Source organism: Procambarus clarkii, chromosome 78 (assembly GCF_040958095.1).
Source record: "Procambarus clarkii isolate CNS0578487 chromosome 78, FALCON_Pclarkii_2.0, whole genome shotgun sequence".
In the NCBI taxonomy this organism is placed as follows: Eukaryota; Metazoa; Arthropoda; class Malacostraca; order Decapoda; family Cambaridae; genus Procambarus; species Procambarus clarkii.
The window spans coordinates 19,964,109-19,988,287 of record NC_091227.1 but is presented as its reverse complement, the minus strand read 5'-3'; the positions used below and the strand labels follow the sequence as shown (position 1 = coordinate 19,988,287).

The 24,179-nt window shown below is 37.4% G+C and overlaps 1 protein-coding gene across 4 annotated transcripts; it reads right to left on the bottom strand.

Annotated features, from left to right (window-relative positions):
• Positions 1-388: 388 nt before the first annotated feature.
• LOC123746047 (E3 SUMO-protein ligase PIAS1) lies at positions 389-23,799 on the bottom strand. 4 transcript variants are annotated; one of them, XM_045727218.2, is made up of 11 exons: positions 23,676-23,799; positions 19,729-20,182; positions 17,361-17,446; positions 16,952-17,053; positions 15,169-15,258; positions 13,245-13,368; positions 12,239-12,476; positions 9,783-10,039; positions 7,927-8,586; positions 4,190-4,234; positions 932-3,900 (listed from the first exon to the last, which is right to left on the bottom strand). In XM_045727218.2, the coding sequence occupies exons 2-11, from the start codon at positions 20,177-20,179 to the stop codon at positions 3,761-3,763; spliced, it is 2,193 nt and encodes a 730-aa protein (XP_045583174.2). In that variant the 5' UTR covers positions 20,180-20,182; positions 23,676-23,799; the 3' UTR covers positions 932-3,760. The 4 variants fall into 4 exon arrangements, with proteins under 4 accessions (XP_045583179.2, XP_045583177.2, XP_045583174.2 ...); XM_045727222.2 differs by having other exon boundaries at positions 1,996-4,109; XM_045727223.2 differs by lacking the exon at positions 4,190-4,234 and having other exon boundaries at positions 389-4,109.
• Between the last annotated feature and the right edge of the window lie 380 nt (positions 23,800-24,179).

Genomic DNA, 24,179 nt, shown 5'->3' with positions numbered 1-24,179 from the left:
CGTAGCTCTCATCCTGTAACTACACTTAGATAATTACAGGGCAACCTTTTCAGCAGGTGGTCTGATATGACCCAAACAGAAATCCTATGTAATTTTTTTTTTTGTATGCCTCATAACTGAAGAAGAAAAGGGGGAAACAATACACCCTCATCAGTCCAAGAACCACACAAGAGCCCCTCACCTCATCTAGGCAACACCCAGGAGAGTGAGACATGATGAAGCAGCACACACAGATTGCCAGACTGTGCACTATGCTGGCTTCCACAACACATTATTATGATGCATGTAATTAATGTACATCAAACATTATTGTTACAAAATTAAAGTCTCACATAGAGTAATCAAGTATACAGGTAGTATTTAACATTGAATTGATTAATGAAAGATATGAAATGACAAAATATTTAATTGAATAATGAAGTGCCACAAAGCAATTAGTGTATTACTTAGCTAGCCACTTATAAATTTATGACAAAATACAAAATTAAGTTACAGTGGGCCTGAAATTGAAGACATAATGGATCAGTTCATATAGTATAGATGTTCTAGCATATGAATTAATTTCACCAATACATATATCTAGTTCCTTATAGTAATATCACAAAAAAGATGCAAAATGGCAGGATAATTATCATGCATATTAATCCCACCACTCTAAATAAATTCAATGAAAGAAATGTCTAGACACAACAAATTGTTGATACTGTACTCAGTAAAATGTGGTTATTGATTTTAATGTATTTTGTGCAGGCAGGCAGCTCCTGGGACTCCCAGGTGAGTGTAAACCCAGGCAACCAGCCTTATACTAGTCTGTGCAGTATTTTGTTACAGGTCCCCTTCAAAAATAAAAGTTCCAAGACCCAAAATTGTATCAAGTGAAAAATATTAATGAATATATTAGAACAATTTTAAGATTCATAAACAAAATCTATTCTGGTTTAAAAGTCATTTAATCATCATATTTTGTTAAAATTTGAATGAATTTCAATATTAATGCATTTAAGGTAATAATGATAGATAAAAAAAAAATCCATACCCATGTTAGTTCTAACAAATACCATTATGCAATTTTACAGAACCTCAACAAACGATTTAAATTTTGACTTCTCTCATAAGAGGTCCACATGAAGTCCCTTTGCACAGAATTAGTAAAGTAAGACTGCACTCTTATGAAAATAATATTTCCTTTCTTTGCTCAGTAGCCACAAGTGGTTAGTCCATGCCCAGTGTATTCTTCACCCAGCAAAAGTGAGATACTAAGTAATAATGACTAACTATGACAGAAAAATTAAATTGTTATAGTTCATTTTTACTGGCTCTTAACTGAATTATTGACACCACTTTTATTACACCATAGATACATAAGGAGCACTTAGAATATTTATCTTCACGACAACTATCAATGGAAAACAGGTTATATGCAATGTGTACTCTAGAATCCAGCAGTATTTCCAGGCACAAATAAATCTATTCTATTTTAGAGCCAATTTTTCACAAATATTTAATTTCTTTAATTTCACCTGAATGGCACTGGAAGAGATTAATCTGATATTTTAACTTGGGTGATATATATAAAACCTTTTATCTGGATGATGATGTGACTAAATTGTTTACCAAGTAATTATCAATAGAAGGCACCAAGCCGGGAAGACTATGTAGCACCAACAGTCGCTGCATATTCAAAAAGCACTAAATATCACTTAGGATACTAATACGAGAACAGAACACAAGGCAAATGATATCAAAGGAATAGGATTCACCAAGGATTCCAAAAAGAGAAAACCAACCCCTAGTGACAGTTTACCAAGTACTATATTAGCTCAGTTATCTGAAGCACACTGAATAGAATATTTGGGGTTATCCAGTCAAAATAGCGTCTAGATAATTTTCTGGCATAACTTCGCCATATCCGGATAACTGGAGATTAGGTTATGTAAACTGTTCAAATTTTAAGAACTACAACATCAAACAAGAAAACAGAATACACAAGGAAGCTGAAGTTTGTTTTAAAATATATTTTCGATTGATGGTGTGTGTGGAAATTCTAGTTATGTTGCTTGTGGTACAAAAAATTGCTATTATGTTCATTTTTGGACTTCCTCGCTAAGAGCGCCTGCTTATCCGTAAGTCTGGCTTATCTGGCAAGGAGTCCTTCCCACATAGTCCGGATAAGTGAGATTGGTCAGTAATTAACAAACGGTGTCAAGCCTGGAAGGTTACAGTATATAGCACTGTCAGAGAATACTCAAGTTCCCAGACATCATTCAGGATGTCAATACAACAGCAGAAAGACATAAGACAATTGATGTCAAAGGAATCGAATTCAAGGATTTTATTGAAGGACACAATGTAACAAACTAGCTTGTTGTAGAAAGTACAGATCTGTCATAAGCATTACATTGGGAGACATGTGGTCCCAATGTAATGCTTAGGACAGATCTGTACTTTCTACAGGAAGCTAGTTTGTTACAACTGGGAAAGCAAAACTTATGATCATCCTGAATTTCAAAACACCATGTACATATGCACGAATTATGGTTACCGAGTTTACAGTATATAGTGACTAAATTATTTTAACCTTAAAAACAAAATGAGCAGATTATGATGTAATCTAGTCATTCTTTCTTAACAAATTACTCGCAGCATAAAAGTGTGTGCGGGCAGCCATAATATAACATTGCATTTGTCATTACTTTCCATAGCTTCATCTTCCAGGAGCCACAAAGCTGTAAGCACCACATTTACTAACTAATGTATACACAAAAAACCTATAACACTGCCAAAGGAATAATGTATTGTTAAGGGTTGTGACAATGATCAAACACTTAAAACATTTGATGTTTGCATTACCACCAATTTCAAATGAGATTACTTAACCAAATGAATAAATGAGATTGGCACTAGTCCCGAAGAGGCAGTTTATGGCTCTTTGGGGCACTAACCTGCCGTTCCCACTTACAAAAGTTTATCTTTTTTACTTTCAAAATATAATTATCTTTTACTGGAGGATATGTCTTACTAAATTCAGATTTGAATTTTGTTTGTCTTAAAGGAAGTGGAAACATCACTAAAATATTTGGGTACACATGCTTTAAACATGAACAAATAGTTTGTAAACATACAAATAATAATTTGTAAATAAACACATCAAATGCTTATCAAAATCCTTGAGGAAAAAATAATCCACAGGTGCTATCTTGGGTACCCACTTTAAAACCAACACACACCGTAACATTCACAATCATCATAATATTCGCCAAAATATATGATACCGATAGACAATTAAATGCTTAAACAAAAAATAATAATAAAAAAAAATCTTGTATGTAAAAGTGCAAAGAGAAGTGTGTGTTGCATTTTCACTGTACAATGAAATCTATGTCACCAGATACATTATTTACAAGTTAGGAAAGTGAACTGAAGTACAGTATGACAAGATCCTCAATATGAATGTATAAAAGTAAAGCCTTATAAGTTATATGTACATTTAGACAAATAAAAACTATTAGCTTTCCTCAGCTATTTACATTTGCCTTACAAGATTTGCAAACAATAATGTACTGTACAGTATAAAAGTTCTGTCAAAGATTTAAACAAAATAATCCATCACCTGAAAATACAAAAATAAACACTAGCATGTTCATAGATGTGTATAATTGAATGCATTTATACATACAGTACATCACGTTATTGTACAATACCCGCACTTTCACTTCTCATACGTGAGAACTGGTTAATAACCAATGGGGGTTGAAGAGCTTTATGGACGTTTGCAAACCTTTTTATTTTTAGAGTGCTTTAAATTCCTCCTCGGCCTTTTCCTCTTTCTCATCCATTGTTTTTGCTTCTTCGAATTACTGTGGGGCGCCATACCAGTCATGTAGTGTGTCCGACAGTGGTCTACAAAAGAAGCATGTGATATCTGATTATCCCAGACAACACAATGAACTTAAAAATTAAAGCAAGAAAAATTGTTAGTTGATTTGATATAAATCTTAAATAATACTATTTGTTCTATCTTCCGTGTCTGGTTTTTGGGTTTATAATTTCTGGTTTCCGAAATGCACTTCTGAGTACCATCGTTGATCGCTGGGGAGACACATGCCGGCCTACAAAAAATATTTTAAGTTTATTATAATGCAAAAAAAGTAGTTATCTTCAAATATTTTCCACCTTTTAGTATATTTACCTTTGTCTGTAGTCTGTGTTGCCCTCCTGGATGAAGCACAAGCACCTACAATAAGTTAGTAAATTGTACACAGTACTGTAATGATAAAGTTCAGAATAACAGTAAGTGCTCACTATAACAGCTGTGGTAACATACACTACAATGCAAGCATATGGCCATTTTCATGTTAAAATATTTAATGAAACATAAAAAATTGCATTTACCATGATGAATACTAGTGACAATGATACTGGGATTTATTTCTAGAAGATTTACCAATAAAACCAGAGTTAAATGTAATAAAAAGCCTCTTTCTGATGGCTGTTGCTAGCTCCCCAAATAAAGCTACACACACACACACATCACACCCAGGCCCATTATTACACTCACCTGCTACCTGGTGGCAGCCCTGGGACACCTCTGTCTGCCTGGGACCAACCCATCGGTCACGAGCCGCCCAAAGACCATCAATGCAACTTAAAAGGGAATTGAGTGACCAGGGAGCCACTGAAGGATCCACCAGAAAGAAGCATTTCATCACATTCAATGCTGGTTTTTCTGGAAGGGTTGACTCAGTAGCTCCCCACTGCTATCTCGCCAAGGGAGAATAAGAACAAAAAGGGAGTTTACCAGGGAAGAGGAGAGCAGAAGCCAGTATCCCAAAAAGGAGTTGGACTCAGCACCATGTAACTCTACCCAACATCACACAAGCCTGGTGGAGTCCCGATACATTAATAATATAACATGCCATTAACACACTGTTTAAAGTCCAAAACCCAATCCCAAATATCAATCCAGGTCATATTAGAAAATACAGTGGACAATGTTTTAGACTTCTGAACGGTATGGGCTTGAAGGTAGACTGAAGGCTGGTTAAACTTGATGACACTTTGGATGACATGATACAATGGACTGTGGAACAAGGAGCCAAGGAAACTAGGTCAACAAACAATGCATCACCAGAAGCATCCTCAGTGGCATGTAAATAACAAGGACGACTAACAAAACTGATGCACAATCGGCCAAACAAGCCAAGAGTCAACAACAATGACTCTCCGCAAAACATTTCTTTTTATAAACAAAATAAGGTACACGCAGCAATATGCTGCTATCCTATTCTAAATGAAGATTTACAATGTATAAGGTGCTAAATATGACTTAATTTAATATACCATCCCACAGGATGGTTAGTCATATATGGAATCAGAAGAGAATATAAGATGCGAGTCTAGTAACCTGGACTAGCAAACTCTGGGTAGAGCACAAGAATATCTTCCAATGCAGATGATGTCACAATAACATGGCTGACGATTTGACACCCAACCCACAAATCAAATCTGAAAATAAAGAATTGATGATGTTTCAATATCTTGAACAATTATCAAGTTGATAATGGTCCAGGACAAACAATCATCAATTCTTCACTCTCAGATTTGTGGGTTGGGTGTCTAATATCTTCCAATATTTTGGAGAGCATGAAGTAGTTGCAGAACTCAAAAGTATCTCATACCATTTGGTTTGAAGTCATTGATAACACGACATTCACAAATAGTGTTGGAATGCGCAATAGCTCTTGTTCACATAGTTTACAATTGGAATGCTTACCATTGGGAATTCATTACCTACAGCCATCTGCCATAACTTTAGATATCCCACTCTAATACTAGCAATTACAATGTCACACTGGCTAGTGAATGTTTTGTGTTGTCCAAACTTATAGGCCTTAGTTATAAACATATCATAACACTTTATACTATTACTTTCTTGCTTTTAAGCGTAAATGAGTGCTCTTCTGGCAATGCTTGTTTCCTGAAATTGTGCAGTTTTTACAACAGATATTGGAAAATGAGCTAGACCTAGGTATTCCTAAAACTATTCTTTGCCTGAAAGATAGGAAAGGGCTGCAAATGAAGAAATAACTCACCTCGGCCAAAGGAACAGAACTCCTGCCTCCAAAGGAGAGCACAAGGCTTCCTAAACCTGGATGCAAGAGCTAATAAAAACAAGGCTTTATAAAACAAATACCAGATGAAAGGGGCAACCAAGAACTAAGCAAATGAAAGAAAAAAACAAAACCTGATTCAGAGACCATGAATGCTTAGGAGGAAAGTGAGCGGCTGGATGATAAAATGCATGAGACAACTTTGTGCTTTGTAAAATGGTGCTGAATAAATGTCAGTGCCAAATGAAAACAAAAGTGGTTTTGCCAGCACTGAATGATATGAATCATGTAGCATTTCTATTGGATATCAAATGCCAATCAATAAACCACCAGGACTAAAAGGACAAGACCCCTGAAACTGAAGACAAGCGATGAGGAGATGGGAACAGATGAAAAGAGCACCAACAGACCTCATACTGCTGCTGCTGAGATGAAAGATGCAAGCAGAAACCAAGAGATCTCCCATCTGCAGACCATGCAAATGTCAGTAAAGCAGACTTAGAAAGTTTGGATGCGGTGATCAAAGGAGAGCCTTGAACCATTGAGGATCATTATCTATGCTAAACTCAGAGATGTTCAAATGCAGTAATTTTTTAAATCACACTCGGGAAAGCTATGGAAAATGTGTGGGGTTCAGATAACAGACCTGAAGGGCTGGAAACCATGCTTAAGCTGGCCCTCAAGAAGCCAGCCAGTTTGGAGAGCACTAGGACCAGCAACCAAACCAGAGGGAAGGGATACAGGAATTCTCACCAATTCTAATGAAGCCAAAAGGCATCTACCATGACAGCCTCACGATAGGAAAACAGGGCAATGTGGAATAGAAGCTGCCGAAGTCGAGCCATTTGTAGAGTTCAGCCCAACGGAGGAAAAGTCCAAAATGACCACCCGCAATTCAGACAATGAACCACCAGAGAGCAGTCGGAGTGGAGCTTAATAAAAAGAGCCCAAAGGAAGACGAATGAGCCACAACACGTGCCAAAATTCCACAAACTTGTAAACTGTGCTCTGCATCTTCCAAAGAAAACTCACCCAATGATCCTGGGAAGCCTGATGAGTAATAGTCATAAAGCTCCATCCCAGGACCGAGGCATTCATAAAGAGATCGAGTACTGTGGGTGGAAGGCGTAAAACCACAGAAATTGGTACAGAGCCCAGAGTCAAACCCATGCCCAGGGCAAATAACTGTTGGCTGCATGACACAATCATGGATGTTTTAAAGTACAGAACCATATAAGATTTAAAACTCCCACAGGTACACAAGGCTCACATCTGCTTACTGAAACCTCCAGTAAACAGACACCATCTTGGAAAAGAATCATAGGTGTGAGAGGTGGAAGTACTAAGAGAGCAACCATGAGTAGTGCATGTTGCAACAGCAGCAGCAGCAGTTCACAGCACTGCCATGCAGCTCACGTGAGCATCCCATACCCTGGGTCATTTACCATAAGACTCAGGGACTCTAAAAGATCTTCTAAGGTCGTTGATTGCTTGACATTCCAGGAGATAGTGAAATAGTGGCTTTTATATGATTGTTTGGCAGAAAATGCATTCCCTGTCTGGGTTCACCAATTTCCCAGGAGAAAGAGAGAGAGATATGGTGGGGAGAGAGGGGTGAGAGAGGAGATATTGAGGGAGAGGGAAGGAGACAGGTGGAGAGGATGGAAAAGGAAAAGTGAGGGGTAAAAGTTGGGGATAGGAGAAAGAGAGGTGAGAAAGAGTGGGAGGAAAGAGATATCCAGACACAGTTACATACCCCATCTAGTTAGCTATATAAATATAACATGTATAAAAAAATATATTATTGGTAACTTACCTGATAATCTGAGAGGAATAAAAGAAGCAGCAGAATTATCACTTCCAGAAAAGAAGGAATCAGTGTCATCTTCTGTTAAATTGATGATGTCACTGCTATCACTGCAAACACTACCACTGGCCATGCTTTTCTGACTAGTATTTGTATTGTCCTTTCCACTGATTGTACTATCACTCGTGTTTCTGTCCATTCTACTGATTGTACTAGCACTTGTGTTTCTGTCCATTCTACTGATTGTACTAGCACTTGTGTTTCTGTCCATTCTACTGATTTCACTGTTAGTTAAGTTGTTCTCCATGTTCCCATTTCCTCCATTGTCTGTGCTATTCATAATACTATTTGCCCTACTGCTGGCTTTGCTACGTGTATTTCTTTTAGATCTTCTAAGTTCAGGGACGGCTAAAAACTCCCCTAAGGTTCTCCCCGTGGAATGTAGAGGAGTTGAAGATGTAAACAACTGTGTGGTATCTGTATTATCAGGGCTTTGATACGTAAGTGAAGTAGATCGTCTGGTTCTCATGGATTGTCTACGTGGCGTACTGGAGAACCTGAACCCAGGATCGCTGGTGTGAGAACTATTTATTAAAGATTCATCATCACTCAGGGTGATTGTTTCTACTGCAGCCTGTGCATCTGTCCCAGCATTACTCATGTTGACATCTGGAGAAGATAAATAAACAAACTGAAACACACAATTAAGGTGACAAATAGTAATATATCCTAAAATTTAACATGCCCTACCCCTAAATATATATAACTAGAAAATATATAGGAAGAGACTAGCATGCTTGAAAAGATATTCTAGACAAACATTAATGCATCTCTCAGTATAATAATTCATTGTGTCAGGGGCCAGGAAGCCAGATTGTATTCATACACATTTGGCTTTTATCGAGGCAAAGGTTAAATTACAACCCCCCCCCTCCCCCCAGGACGCAACCCCACAACAAGCTGACTAACTCCTGAGTACCTACTCACTGCTAGGTGAATGGAAATCTGCCCAACCATTTCTGTCCCGCCCGGGATTCGAACCCAGAATTCTCGATTTTGCGGCAAGAACGAACCCGACTGTACTACCGGGACCCTTGTATGTACAGCAAGTGGATACAATTTGACTGCATGACGTCAGGTGGGCAAGTGAGTCACAGTCGATCAGCCAATGATTAATTTGCTGGCTGGAACTCCCAAAAGACCCTACAAAGAGGACAAGAGTAGGAAAACCCACCCTAGGAAGGAACAATCCAAACCAATCAGGGGCCCAGTCGCCACCACTAAAACTGGGAAAGAAGGTAGCAAACGCACAGACAATCCTTCCAGCCAACAGCGAAATGCCTAATAGTCCCCAATAAAAAGCTGGAAAGAACCTAGAATGTTCCCCAAGCAAACCACACAGAGCCAGGAACACAACTGGCCAAAAATGCACACCATCTTCTGAGGAATGGAGCACCTAAACTGGATGACAGGGGCACTATCCCAGCTGACAAGGGTTACCAAAGCTCGACTAGACCCAGCGAGGTAGTTTCCAAAAGTGTACACTTCAAAAGAACAGGGTGCCAGGACTCACAGCCCAGGGATCCAGGTCATGCAGACCAGAGGCCTGAAGCACAAGAGACCGGAGATATTCTCCCTCATACAAAAGATTAAATGGCCTCTAAAATGAGCCATCAGAAGGCTATACACTGTCTCATTTCCATGCAAAATACCTTTAGCCATCTTAAATAAGTTTCTTATTTCAAAACAATATTAAGAAGCATTCTCAAAATACTGCATGGAAGGAAATGAAATATAAAAAAAAAGTGAAGTTAAACAAAAAAATGCATGAATTCCTTCCTTGCTGGTGCATAACTAATTCTTACCCAAGCTGTCACTAAACACCTCCTCCTGCAGATTTTCTGCACTGTCATAATTGATGGTGTCTTCTTCACTATCTAAATCCACTGTAATGTTGTGCGGTGCACACTGTGTATCCTTCGCTTGGTAATCATCACATATATTCTCTATGGGTGGTTGTTGTTGCCTGTTGTCAGCTGCAGATACTGGTTGCCAGCTGCCATCAGCAAGCAGGATAATTTTGTCGGAGCTGCTATTTTGTTCCAGGATTGATGTGAAGTACCTGTGGAAAAAAAAAAAAGAGATAAAATAAAAATATTGAACAAATTATGTTAGTCTTGAGTAGTGCATAACAAAACTACAATATCAGCTGAAAATCAAGGTTGTAGATCTGCAACTGAGGCCAGCCGATCAAGGAATGTATCCTCTGGGCCCCCTATGCCATGCATATATCATAAAACATTATTATACACAGTACAGTATTTACACAAACACTGTTAAACTCATTTAGGGATTTTTAAAAGTAATATACAAATACCACACCCTCTTTGTTACTGTACACATACTGTAATGTATTGCACAGTATTAACACACAGAATGTATAGTTGGAGAAAATGATTAATGGATAAATTAATTATTTGCATGAATGGTAATGTTAAGAGAAGGTACAGGGGATAGGAGACAGCTGTGGAAATAAGAGCTGATGATGAAAGTCAGTTGATGGGGTGTTCTTAGGTTGGTGGGTTTCGAATGTAGTTGGGTTGGTAAAGAAAGTAGTGAAAACCACAAACATCTAAAGATCATGAGCTCGTGGATAGATGTGAAGCTTACTCAGATTGACCACCATCTCGACCAACTGGTAGAGACAAAATTCAGTGCATAAAACAGAAGGTGAGCAATTAATCAGAGGTCTCTCCAACAGCAAGTACTGAATGGTCGAACTATCAATGCAATACTGAAATCAGACTAAGCATATGTTGGATGAAAATAAAGAGAATCCAGGCATGCATGACAATAGAGCCCTGGTGATACCTCAACATTTCATCCTCGGCGAGAAAGGAATTATGAGACAGGAAAGACTTTATCATTAGAACCTGAAATGAAAGAATCCAGCTATTGCTGCAGGACATGGAATTTCTCTACAAGCTGATTCTTAATCAATACCAACCAAAAAGACAGCTTTCAAAGTCAAGTCCTCAAAAACAGGGGACATCCAAAGCCATGGCAGAGATAACAAAAAATCAAAGGCAGCATTAAGAGAAACAGCAAAGGCTCCAACAGCATCGACCTATACCAAGAAATTGTGTCATACAGTAGTGGCAGACAGCAGCTAGTAGAGAAAAGACAACCAACACCTATACCTCAGATGACACCTGGTGGAGGGCAAGAAACTGCTGAAGCCAATGCCCAAGCAACTTGATATTGAGGATGTGGGCAAAACCCACAAATAAATAACTTGACAAATCTGTCCTCTGCTTCCCATTTAGATGGAGGTACAAGTGTCCTAAAATCCAGAGATATGACTATCGGAAGAAAGACTCAAAGGTGACGTGGATTACTCGGCCAATCATACAAGATAGCCGAATGTCTTGAAATAGAACCAGATAGAAGCAACAGAAGAGGAAGGCCGAGAACTAGAACTGAACTGTCTACATGGAACCCAGCAAGAAAACATGGCCCATAAAAATCTCCAGCTTCTCCAATCCAAAGAGCAGCATCCTAATACTGTACATGGAAATAGATAGAATCATCTTCCACTGGTTCCAGTTACAATGTAGCGCATCCAAAGCAAACGTTTCACAGTGGGGAATGAAGTCACATATGCAGGTAGCTTGTGGTTCCATGTGGAGGTGAACAAAACCACCCAAGGATGACCTAAGGTCTTACATACGTACTGAACAAGAACATAAGACATACCCTGAATGTGAACTGTCTAAAGTACTAAGGCCCGAGAATAAAGACGAGATGCTATGGACAGTTTCAGTGTCACATAGGAAGAAAAGAACAAGAACAACTTCCATGACTGAAGTAGTGCACCACTGGGGCATTGTCTACATGCAGGCAGACAGTCGAGTCCTGTAGTAGAGTTAAGTGCTGAGCAGCATTCATATTACCACCCACTCCATGAAGTTGATGTGAGCATTCCCTAATGCTGGAGACTAGCACCCCTGTCCAAAATTATGACAGTTGGAGACATGGCCATATATCCTGATTTTAGGTTACTTCGTCTGTGTTGCAGTATGGAAAATAGACATTTTATTTTATTTGATAAAATTTGTAACTAATTTTTGTTTTTAGTTTACAGATAGGAGAAAGAATTTCTGTTACTAGATTTGCAATACAGTACAAAATGTGATTTTTTTTAAATTGTTCTGGCTGAATTTTGACCCTTTGTAATGATATAGCCAAAAAATGATGTCAAAAACAAAGAGTTAAGGCACATTTGGAAATTATAGCTGGAACAAAAACATAACTTCCTTACCCATCAACTTGTAGATGGTCATAAATTGCTGGTTGAAAGCAAACAGGACACAGCCACTTTTGCTTACACTCATTCATCTGTAGATATACAACAGCATCAAAGCACTGAAAATGGCTGCATGTTGAGGCACGGCACGGTAACGTCATTCTAGTTTTTCCCAAGGGACACAACAATGAACAATGAAGAGTTGTAGAGGCTATCTCATCTCCAGAACTGTCCCCCTTCAGCTTGTCTTTAACTGTGGATGAAAGTGTCACAGTCTTAGGTTGAATATTATAGGTTAGGAATTATATCTGAAGCACCATACCAACCAAAAGACATGTTAAAAAGTAGTTAAAATATTATATGGTCTAGAATGAAATACAAAAATGCATAAAATGGTGTAAGAGCCCTTAGAAGAACTGAATAAATTAAAATAGACTAGAGCTTAAACCTTTGCAATCTTAAATCCAAATCTTTGCAGTGTAATATTAAACTTAAGACATTAGACAGAGAGGATCTAGTGACCCTCTTAACTAGTACAAGGTGAATTTTAACAAGGAAACAGCCATGGCCAACATCCCCTTTCCTTCCTTCCTCTGTATTAATCTAGAGAGAACCAGTTTTCTGGTTTTCTATTGCTAATGCCTTATGCGTGTACCAAGAGTGCTCGAGCATTTAAGCTTGAAGGGAAGCAGCCTATTTGTTAAGGCACCATAGGCCAGCTAGCTTAACTAGACTGCTACTCAAGCTTTGAGTGCCACTAAGCACTGGCTGTCGACATGGATGGATTGACCTGAACTTACTTGGCCAAATCATCTATCAAGAAACATACATCAGTCTCACTGTATTAAGGACACACAAGCTACACCTGCTCAAACCATGTGAAGTTGATATATTTTGAAGATAGGAAAAACTGGGTTTTGTTGATCTGTTGCAACTGGACTGCTGATTACTTACATGTAACTAAAGGTGAAAATTGTAGAAACAAAAACATTCTTTGTAAAATTGTAAGAAGCTGGCTTACTTTTAGAGGCTGTAACCTCAGGTATTACAGTAGTCTTTGCTTTAAGTTGCTGTATCAAATCTTGAGCTGTAATCTTCTTCACACACTGGACAAACAACTTGAGCTTTTCTGGTGGTCTTTTTATCTGCAGGTTAAAATTAAAGAATATATTTTCAGCAATGTGTAGACATAAATTTATGAACAGTTACTGAAGGGACATATTGTAATAGAAATAAAACACTTAAAATATTCACCTGCATACCAGGGAGCATAATTCAAAGGATTTTAAGGGATCCCAATAATTTTTAAGTAAAACATTTAAATTATGGGGAATGCTTAAAATCCCTTAAATATAAGGGGATTCATTCCAAATCTGCATACAGAAATAATTCCTTAAGAGCTCAGAAGGCATGGTGGAATGTGTAAAATAGCCCCATTATAAAAAAAGGGATGCAAAAGGTACTCTGAGACTATTCTATAAACATTAAGGGCCAGCATTTTCAACACACTTCCTGTAAATATAATGGGCATAACTTTCTTGACATTCAAGAGGGAAACTGATAAACCCCTCCAAAGGATACCTGAACAACCAACCTGTGATTCATATATCAGATTGACCACGTCCGACTGTTTAATTGATCAGAACGTTAACAGGTTCTTGATCCTTGGAACCAACTTGATCCCTTCAATGTGTTCACCGTGATATTTCATTTGATGGGTGGTGTGCTCACCGCGAATACATGTTTGTAGGTATAGCAAACAATTCAAAACGCCTGCAGGTACACAGGACTTACATCTGCCAGTAAACAGACATCGTCTTGAAGAAAAATATCTACTGCATCCCTCCCAGCTCAGAGCATCAGTATTGAGCGAGCGACCAAGGGTAGAGTAAGCAGTCAGAGCTCATAATAATGATATAATGATGAATAAAATAAGTAATTGTGATTATTTTACAATGATGTCATATAATAATGATCCTGACTGTGATAAAAATTATGTACACTGTTCAGATATCAGTGAACACAATGTTTGTTATGATGTTCATAGTGCGAGGCAGAAACCCATTGTTTTATGTATCTATGCATCATGAAACAACCTCTTGATCCTTTAGAAAATAAATTTGTGGATAATGATTCATATTCAGGATTTAGTGACCAGGAATCTGATAATAGCAGTATTGTGACTAGACTTGGCAATGGGCATAGTATACTGAAGGCATTCTGCTCCTCAAGCGTCATCTGCTGGTAGCATTTAGCGTTATGTTGTGCTTCGATTTCATTACCACACCCACCAAAACTGCTTAGTGGTTAGTTATGGTGCATAAAATGTGCCATCCTGCCAACGCAGGATCCGTGGTGCAGTGGTAAGACACTCGCCTGGCGTTCCGCGAGCGCTTTGTCATGGGTTCGTATCCTGGCCGGGGAGGATTTACTGGGCGCAAATCCTTAACTGTAGCCTCTGTTTAACTCAACAGTAAAATGGGTACTTGGTTGTAAAAACGATTCTTCGCAGCGGGGATCGTATTCCAGGGACCTGCCCGAAACGCTACGCGTACTAGTGGCTGTACAAGAATGTAACAACTCTTGTATATATCTAAAAAAAAAAAAAAAAAAAAAAAAAAAAAAAAAAAAAAAAAAAAAAAAAAAAAAAAAAAAAAAAAAAAAAAAAAAATATCTAGCCTGTTGCCTTCCTGAGTATTACTGCATTAATAAGTTACCAAAACTTTGACATTTCAAAAGCTCAGGGTTTAGCAGAGCCCCAGATTTAACAAGCATGGAATAGTCCCAAATAGTAGTTAAATCAAATTAATACTCTATCAGTAAAAAATAATAAAAATCAAAACACCAAGTGTCAGCACCACCACAATCAAATTATGCATACATTATTCTTGTAATTTTGTGGTTATTATGCACACAATTTATAGAAAGATGATTATCATACTTACAGTTATTTTATTTTCCTTATTAATATACAAATTACACTTGTCAGTGATCTCCACCGGCCCTGCTGGACCTCTCGGCACCATCTGCATGCCCTGGTTATGAAAGGCATCTTTTATTAACTTTCATTTGTACCTTAATTACATAAAAAACATATAATAAGCATCTTTCAGAGCTTATTGGCAGATGAAAAAACTACATATTTAGCTACATTGAAAAATGATAGTTGGTCAGATTTTTTAAAATTTACAAACTGTTTACTGGTGAAATTCAACATATTGTACTGTATTGTATTAAACTTACTATATGGAATGCATCAAAACTTAAATAGTCTGACTATCTAAAAAAACAGAATTGAACGTAATGAAACGCCATTTTCCGGATGAGGCCCGGAGGCTCCCTGGAGCTATCGGGTTAATATGCGAATCATTAGACCGGGGCATTAGTCTATGGAGTTGTCCAGGGCACTGGCTTGGGGGGGGGGGTACCCAGACCATAAGTTCGAATCTTCCTCACAGCTTCTACAGATTTTCTCATTGATACATCACATTAATGAGTTTTTTGTGCATTTGAAGAGAAGTGTAAGAAGCAGAATTCCTAGACTACAGCCAGGGTGCATGGTGGGCATTGTGTGAAACCCTAGTCAGGCTTCAGTGTAATCGTCAGGAACCCTAGAGGGTTCAGATGAATCCCAAGTTGCAATGCCTTTGACTATGTCACAGTGTAGTGGTCTGGGGTGCTTGCTTGGTAATACCCAGAGCATATGTTCGTATCCTCCTCACGGCTCCTACTGATTTTCTCACTGATACAGCATGTTAATGTGATTTCTTTGTGCAATATATTGTATGTTATGTAAGCATGACCAAGGTAGACAGAAACAAATGCCATAGAAATAAAATTAATGAAACACATGTATTGTACTTTATATATTAATTCAATCTGTCCTCTCAACTAATAGGACGTTATGGTAACCAATGTACCAAATGCAATGTACAGTACAGTATTATGAAAAGCAGCCAGGCCATTCTCTTGAATTGTTACATAAAAAAAAAAAGGTGTACTAAATTAACCAAATAAATTTGTGGGTTCTAACCCGAGAACCCACAAAAAGAATATGGGACAACCCATCAATTTCACAAGCAACTATGATTTATAGTATTGTACATCATATTTTGATTTTGAGGATTTACACATCAAAATGTGATGTACAGTTGAAGAGGACAAATTGAAGGAGCAGCTCACAAAAATCAATGTTTTCTATACAATGATCATTAGGTTAGGTGTGTGGCTTCGGTTCATGCATTTCTAGTTAGGATAGGATGTTGAATTTTGTACATTATGGCAAATCGAGAGAATGGGCTGATAAATTAATAATAAACCCAAATTACATCATAATCTCTGACTTTACTTTTGTTATGTATGAACTTGGTGGCATTTCGCTAGTTTCAGAAAGTTGTTCGGTATCATAATGTTGCCAAGCTATTTTCAAAAGGAGCTCCAGTTGGTTATAGCAGGCATTTTGCCTGTGTAAATGATCTCTAATCTCCACAAGCTCCATGCGTCTTTGAGGGAACAATACTGTACGACATTTGAAAAACTCCTTGTCCTCAGCGGACAAGAGAAGTCATTCATTGCATAATGCAACAGTGTCCAGGTGTTGTTGGAGCACCAGGCTGGGGAAGTTACCAATGTAGCTGCCCAGAAAAGAACTTACATACTGAAACACAGTTTCTTCATGCTAAAATATAACACATGTTGATTTATGAAAATATCTAACTTGGTACTTACTGGCAACTTGCAAACTATGTCATTGACGGCAATTTGTAGGAGGGCAGGAAAGTAGTCCGTCTGTTCACTGGTACAATCAGGCTTGCATACCCTCAGCTGTATCTAAAAAGTATCATTGTATTAATTTTTATATTTATAATTTAATTTTCAGTGTACAGTATTACTGTTTGATATGATCCTTTCCTCTTGCGTATGCACAACAGTTAGATTCATATGTTTCTCCCTCTTCCCCAGTATTGTGCGTGTGCACCCCACACATCTCTATGTAAAACAGCTATGTTATAAACATTATTATTATTATTATTAATACAGCTGGCCCTCAGTCTGCATGAGTCAGCAGTGCAGTTCCCAGAAAACCTTGTACAGTACAGTGAAGATAACTTTATATACTAGATACTGAATTACTTACTTGGTATGGATTTGTTGACCTTTTATCTTTGAAATAATTGGCTTTATCTGCCGTGATAGTAAATTTGTAATGTGCCACTGGCATTCCTGTAAATGGAGGAATACAGGTTAGTAATTTCTAAACAACACTGTGACAAAAGCAAAACACGAGCCTAAGCCGTCTGAGACCATGTGTTCAGGCTGTGAGGACAGGTAGGAACACGAAGGAGAGCTGACAACAGATGGTAAGAAGTAACACTACACAGAATCAAAGATACATACTGTAGAAAAGGTAAAAAGACACCAGGAGAAAATGGCTGTAGCAAGAATAGGGCCAGAATAGATGGTCAATCTGTTCCAAGAAAAAGGTTACTAAAAAAAAAAAAAAAATATATATAGAGATTTTGAGTTACCCATAAACTAGAACTTTCAACAGAACACAAGACAAATAAACTTCTAGAAATTTGGAAAAAGGCAAATGTCTCCTAATATCTTAATTAATATTTATTTATTTATTTATTTATTTATATACAAGAAGATACATTGGGATTGAGGATACATAGCATAGTAATTACAATCTTGTAAAGCCACTAGTATGCACAGCGTTTCGGACAGAATGCTCAAGAATGGGGACAGACATGAAGCACTAAAATATAGATCACTATCACTAGCACAGAAAATACTTGAAAAGGTAACCAGGAAAACACTGCAGAATATTTGAAAATTATAAATGTTGTAATGGGGCACAACACAAGACTGAAATGAAAAATCATGCTTGACAACTTGACTGAATCCTATGACAACTTGAATCAATCCTATGACAGCTTGACTCAATCCTATGACAGCTTGACTCAATCCTATGACAATTGAATCAATCCTATGACAACTTGACTCAATCCTATGACAACTTGAATCAATCCTATGACAACTTGAATCAATCCTATGACAACTTGAATCAATCCTATGACAACTTGAATCAATCCTATAACAACTTGAATCAATCCTATGACAGCTTGACTCAATCCTATGACAGCTTGACTCAATCCTATGACAACCTGACTCAATCCTATGACAACCTGACTCAATCCTATGACAACCTGACTCAATCCTATGACAGAATCACCAAAGGGCAAGAACATGATGGATGGGTTGGCTACATCCTTCTAGACAGTTGGAAAGCTTTTGATACAGATGTTCATAAATGTTCACACACAAGAGGGAGAAACAAGCATGGATAGCACTAAAGATATTGACCTGTGGAAGAGAGTACCTGAGACATACAACATAGTTCATAGCCAGAGGATGCCAGGCCAGTTAGGGACAGGAAGTAGGGTTTCCCCGGGCTCTGTCTTAGGACTTTTGCTCTTTTCAATTTATGTAAATGTTCTACAAGTTATCTCACATCAATGTTTGTAGATGATGCAAAATTAATGAGAAGAGTGCTGACAAAGTTCAAACGTGGGCAGATATATATATATATATATGGCTGTTGGAATTCAGTCCAAGTAACTGTATGGAAATAAAGATGGGAAAAGAAGATAAGAGACATATAGGGAACAATAAGATAAAAATAACTGGAAATGGATATAATTACAACACAAGCCTCAGAAGCTCATGTGAATAAGATAATGTCAGCAGCATACAGGAAGCTGGCAAACATGAAAACAGCACTTACGACTCAAAACAAGGAGACTTTCAAATCCTTTTATACTGTCTATATGAGACCATTATAAGAGTATGCAGAACCAGCATGGAACCCACACTTCATGAAAAAACTAAAGGATACTTGAGAAAGTACAGAGGTTTGCAAATAGTTATATCAGAAAGGAGAGGGTTCAACCTCAGAACCTTAGAGAAGAGAAAAAACATAGGGAATATAATCATAACATACAAGATACTCCAATAGGAATAGATAATGTCGACAAGAGCAGTCTACAAGGTATTTAAATTGAATGAAAGGATATGAGGACATCGGTGGAAGCTGGATGTACTAGTGAATGAATCTGGATGTCTATTCAGTTGTAGTTATGTAAAGAAATTCTTATACAGTACAGTACTATGTATGTGTGGTCAATATGTAGAATACAATGAAGGAAGTTGTTGAAGCCACTTTCATTCACAAAAATATCATAACCTTGATCAAGAAATGTAATTAGTATGCCAGGTATAATTGGCTGAAAGGCGGTGCCTAAAAGCTGGAGCTTACACCCCCATAATCATTAATTCGAGAGCATTTGTCACTAAATAATACAAAGGATTTTATTTAGGAGTTAAATACTATAGTACAGCATATTGCACCAGGATCCAATCACAGGCAAATGACCAAAATCCATCACTATTTACTAATCTGAAAATATTGTTATTAAATATAGGAAAATTCAACTTTTTACCTTGGTTACTTATATCAACTTCCAATAACGTTGATATGACATCAAAGAATGGGAGTTTCTTCAAAGTAACTCTTGTTGTTTCTTCAGTGTACATCCGGAAATTATTACTCGCCACTCTTTCATTATTGTATGCATTCTTATAATATTCACTTATGTCCTGAGTGTAATTTCTTTGCCATGGGTTATTAGGAAGGTTATAATGATTTCTGGTTCCATTCCATGGCTGGTCTCTTGATGCAGCACAATGTCGACCATAGGAGTTGCTTTGTTGGTGTGTTCCAAAGTAGGGGCGACCATCAGACTGTATAGAGATGCTTGGTGGATATATTCCAAGCAAGGAGGGACCGTGAGACTGATGGTGTAAATGTGGACGATTCGTGTAGTGGTCCCTTGCAGAATATGGATGTGCCGAGTACTCCCCATGCAGAGGGGCCGACCAATAACGTCGCATGGCCTGTAGAAGAGACTGTGTTACATGTGATACAACTAAAGCTCGAGGTGAACATTGAGGTTTGTGAACATATGCCCATGAAGCAGATACTGTATTGTACTAACAAACTAGAATAATATTGAGCAAATACACTCCCATATGTCTGAAAACTAGCAAACCAGACACTCACATTTTGTGAACCATTTCGCAAGAAGTTGTCATTTAAAATCTGATATCAATAAGCATGGTGTGTTTGGCATATGTCAGTGCTATTTTTTATTTACTGTATTTAGATATATTTTGTACAGTGGCACCATCGTTTATGAATTTAATCTGTTCCAAGAGAATGTTTGTATGCCCAAAATTTGCAAGCCAAAACAAATTTTCCCATAAGAAATAATGTAAATTGAATTAATCCATTCCACACACCCAAAAATGTTAACTTAAAAATACACTTTATACAGAATACTACTCATATTTTGTACTAGAGTATATCTTACCTTTATTGAGGACAAGTGTTTGGAAAGGGAGTTCCCTTCCATTATAACAGCAAAAATAACATTTCTGGGGTACTCTCTCTCTCTCTCTTACGGTTTGCAGGCATACCACTAGGACCTGGCTGTGGCTCACTGCTTGCTTGTCTTACTAAAAATCTGTCTATAGACACTTGTTTTCCCTACATTTAACATTTATCTGTAGTGAGACATCACATTGTCTCACTATGAATGATCTCGTTTTTCCTCTATCGTCATCTTCACAACTACTTTCTTAGGTTGAACTTTACCACTGACTTTCTTGGGACCCATGGCATGATATATAATAAAAACTTTTATGTTCAGAAACCAAAAAAGCAAAAAAACAATGAAATTCTTCACAAAGAATTCAAGCGCAATTGTCACTAGACGGAATACACTGGTAAATTGAGGTGCACCTCGCACGCTCCCAGCAGATCCACGCACTCGTTGACCCATACATGTATCGACAAACCCGAATACCGAGATGAATTTTATGAAGAAATTGAGCTCGTAAACCAAAAAATTTATAAAAAAGGGCATTCGTCAATTGAAGTTCCACTGTATAACAACATATTTGAGCAATTTTTAAAAGTTAACACAAGTACATTCAATCTTAGCCCTTGTACTACACATAACATCACTTGATTTTTAACTGGTAACTTTTTAACACATCCCATCATATGATGTTATAGAACTTTTAAGTACAGTACTGTATTTTACAACATTTGATATTTTCACTGGTATAGTGTTACCAATTGGTAATTGAGGCCTCCAGTATACTTCTAACATCTTGAAAAGAGAAGATTTTTGGGGATATTTTTTCCTATGCTCAAGGCATGGTTTTAACAACATAAGATGATGAAAATCTTGGTTTTGAATACAGTACTAATTTTCTGTGCACATATAAATAATACCTTGCGTAACTCTTGCACAATACAAGAGTTAAAGTACTTTTTCTATTTATACAGTATATACAGTACAAAAGTTCTTACATTCTTGTAAAGTCATTAGCATGCACAGTATTTCGAGTAGGTCTGTAATTTTAATTTTGCCTGGAATTCGACACGCTAAATCGTTTAACAACCCAGTACCCATTCACTGCTAGGTGAAAAGAGGCATACAGCTAAGGAGGATCCTAAGGAGGAGCCTAGTTAATCCTCCTTGGCCAAGATACTAATCCAGGCCAAATCGCTCACGAAGCGGGGGGCGAGTGTGTTACCACTGTGCCACAGGGACTTAAAACTAGAGATATATTGTAATAGACATGTGAAAGGTAGTAATTGCAAATTTTTTTACATATGAATAAGTTTTAAGATAGGTAAATAAGATAGTAGGTAAATTTCAATATTACAGATTGAAAAACTATTAGAATACAACAATAAGGTTGGGTACTGGAATAGGAAAATAAATTTCTTTTATCACTAGGACAGTATAAAAAAATCTCAGGATGCAACAATAATATATCAGAATGATGTCACACACCTTGCACATAAATTCAGCTCATCATCCTGTTTAGATAGTACTGTACTTATACTAATAATGATGTGGACCGTTGTAAACATATTGACATAATGGACAATTAGAAAGTAGAATTTGGAAAAATGGAAAAGGTTTGATATTTATGTTGCTAATAAGATCTAACCTAACCTACCATCCTAATACAGTACATGCTATCTGAGGCCTAATATACCACATATATATGCTATACTAAGCCTAGGAATATTTAAGTTTGGTTTTTAGATTCACTTTTCTGGACTCTATACAGTGAATAGTGCCAAATTCTTCTCATTCTTCATTACGGCAGTATTGTATACTGTATGTATGACGGTCCAAAATTAAAAAAGTATTATTTAAACAAGAGGATGGGTTGCAGAAATTACATAAATTTATTCTTATGGTATGATGTTACAGTAGATTAGGTGTGGTTGGGTTCGGGTGGACTAAACTAGACAAGGTTGGGATAGACTAACTTGGTTAGATTAGGTTTGTTTAAATAGTAACAATATAGTACGACTAGCCCTTTTTTTAACCACACTAGAAACAGGGTTTTAAAAAGTTACTGGAATATCAACACCAAAATAATTTTCTGCCTCCTTGAGGGTTTTCCCTTCCATATGTCATCTTATATCAGCTTCTTGTTCACAGTATAAGGAATCCTTGTAAGGAATCATTTAGAACCTTGTATACAACTTATGTAAGACCAACCCTGAAGCATGAGGCTCCAGATTGGAGTCCATACCTTGTCAAACCTAAGACGAAGCTGGAGAGGGTTCACATGTAAGCCACTAGACTAGTCTCAGAACTAAGAGGTATGAGTTACTAATAAAGGCTATTTGAGCCTGGCCCCAGGATGGGCTCGGGGAGAAAAAGAACTCCTGGCACCCTCTAGGTATTTGTGAATTGTACCTCACATTGCTGGAAGACAGAAGAGTTTGCAGAGACATGATCACCTCATACATAATTCTCAGGGGAATTGACTGGGTAAATAAAGACAGATTATTTAGCACAGGTGGTACTTGCGCAATGAGGGACAGGTGGAAACTGAGTACCCAGATGAGCCATAGACATTAGAAAGAACTTTTTCAGAGTAGTTAATAAATGGAATGCATTAGGAAGTGATGTGGCAGAGGCTGACTCCATACACAGTTTGAAATGTAGATATGATAGAGCTCAATATGCTCAGGAACCTGTACACCAGTAGATTGAGAGCCAGGGCCAAAGAGCCGAAGCTCAACCCCAGGAAGCACAACTAAATGAGTACAGTACCCAGCTTCACTGTGCTCTTACTTAAGTTGACCTCTAGTTGCCAATTGAGGGACCATTCTTTTTAGTATGTCTAGGTTATTCAGTTTAACTCTGGGACCATTTTGGATATTACTGGTGCAGCGAAGAATAATGCGAGACACCCGCCTGCTTGGCTTACGTTGCTTCAATATAAGACTTGGAAACTACTCGACCTTTTGGGCACACTAATAAAGTATAACAATAAAACATGCCGTTACCTGAGATTTCTAATTAACTTTTTGAAAAAAAAAAATTCTACCAGCTCTGACCACCAGACACCACTCGCGCCTCCGTCGAGCTGTGCTGGTGCGCTGATTGGCTGAGCGACCGTCTCAGTCAGGGATTCTACGTGTAAATGTTTATACCTACATACAATAAAAAATATTGAAAATTTTACTCCATTAATGAGGTATACCTAAATATTTATGTTCAGGACATAAATGTCTTACAATATAGGCATTCAACACAAAAGAAAAATCAAATAAAACTTAAATATTTAAAAATTATAGTGTGTAAAATTAGGATATTTTTTTTAGCCCTATATATATAATAATATTATATTATTATACAGTATAATACAACACATTGTATTAATCAATGTAAATCTTGTAACATCCAAATATCTAATAAAGCACAACAAAAGGCAAAAGGAAGGGTGGTGGTAGGTATGAGAAAAGCACACAGAAACTGTATTGGAGGGGACCTAAACATTCCCTCTAATG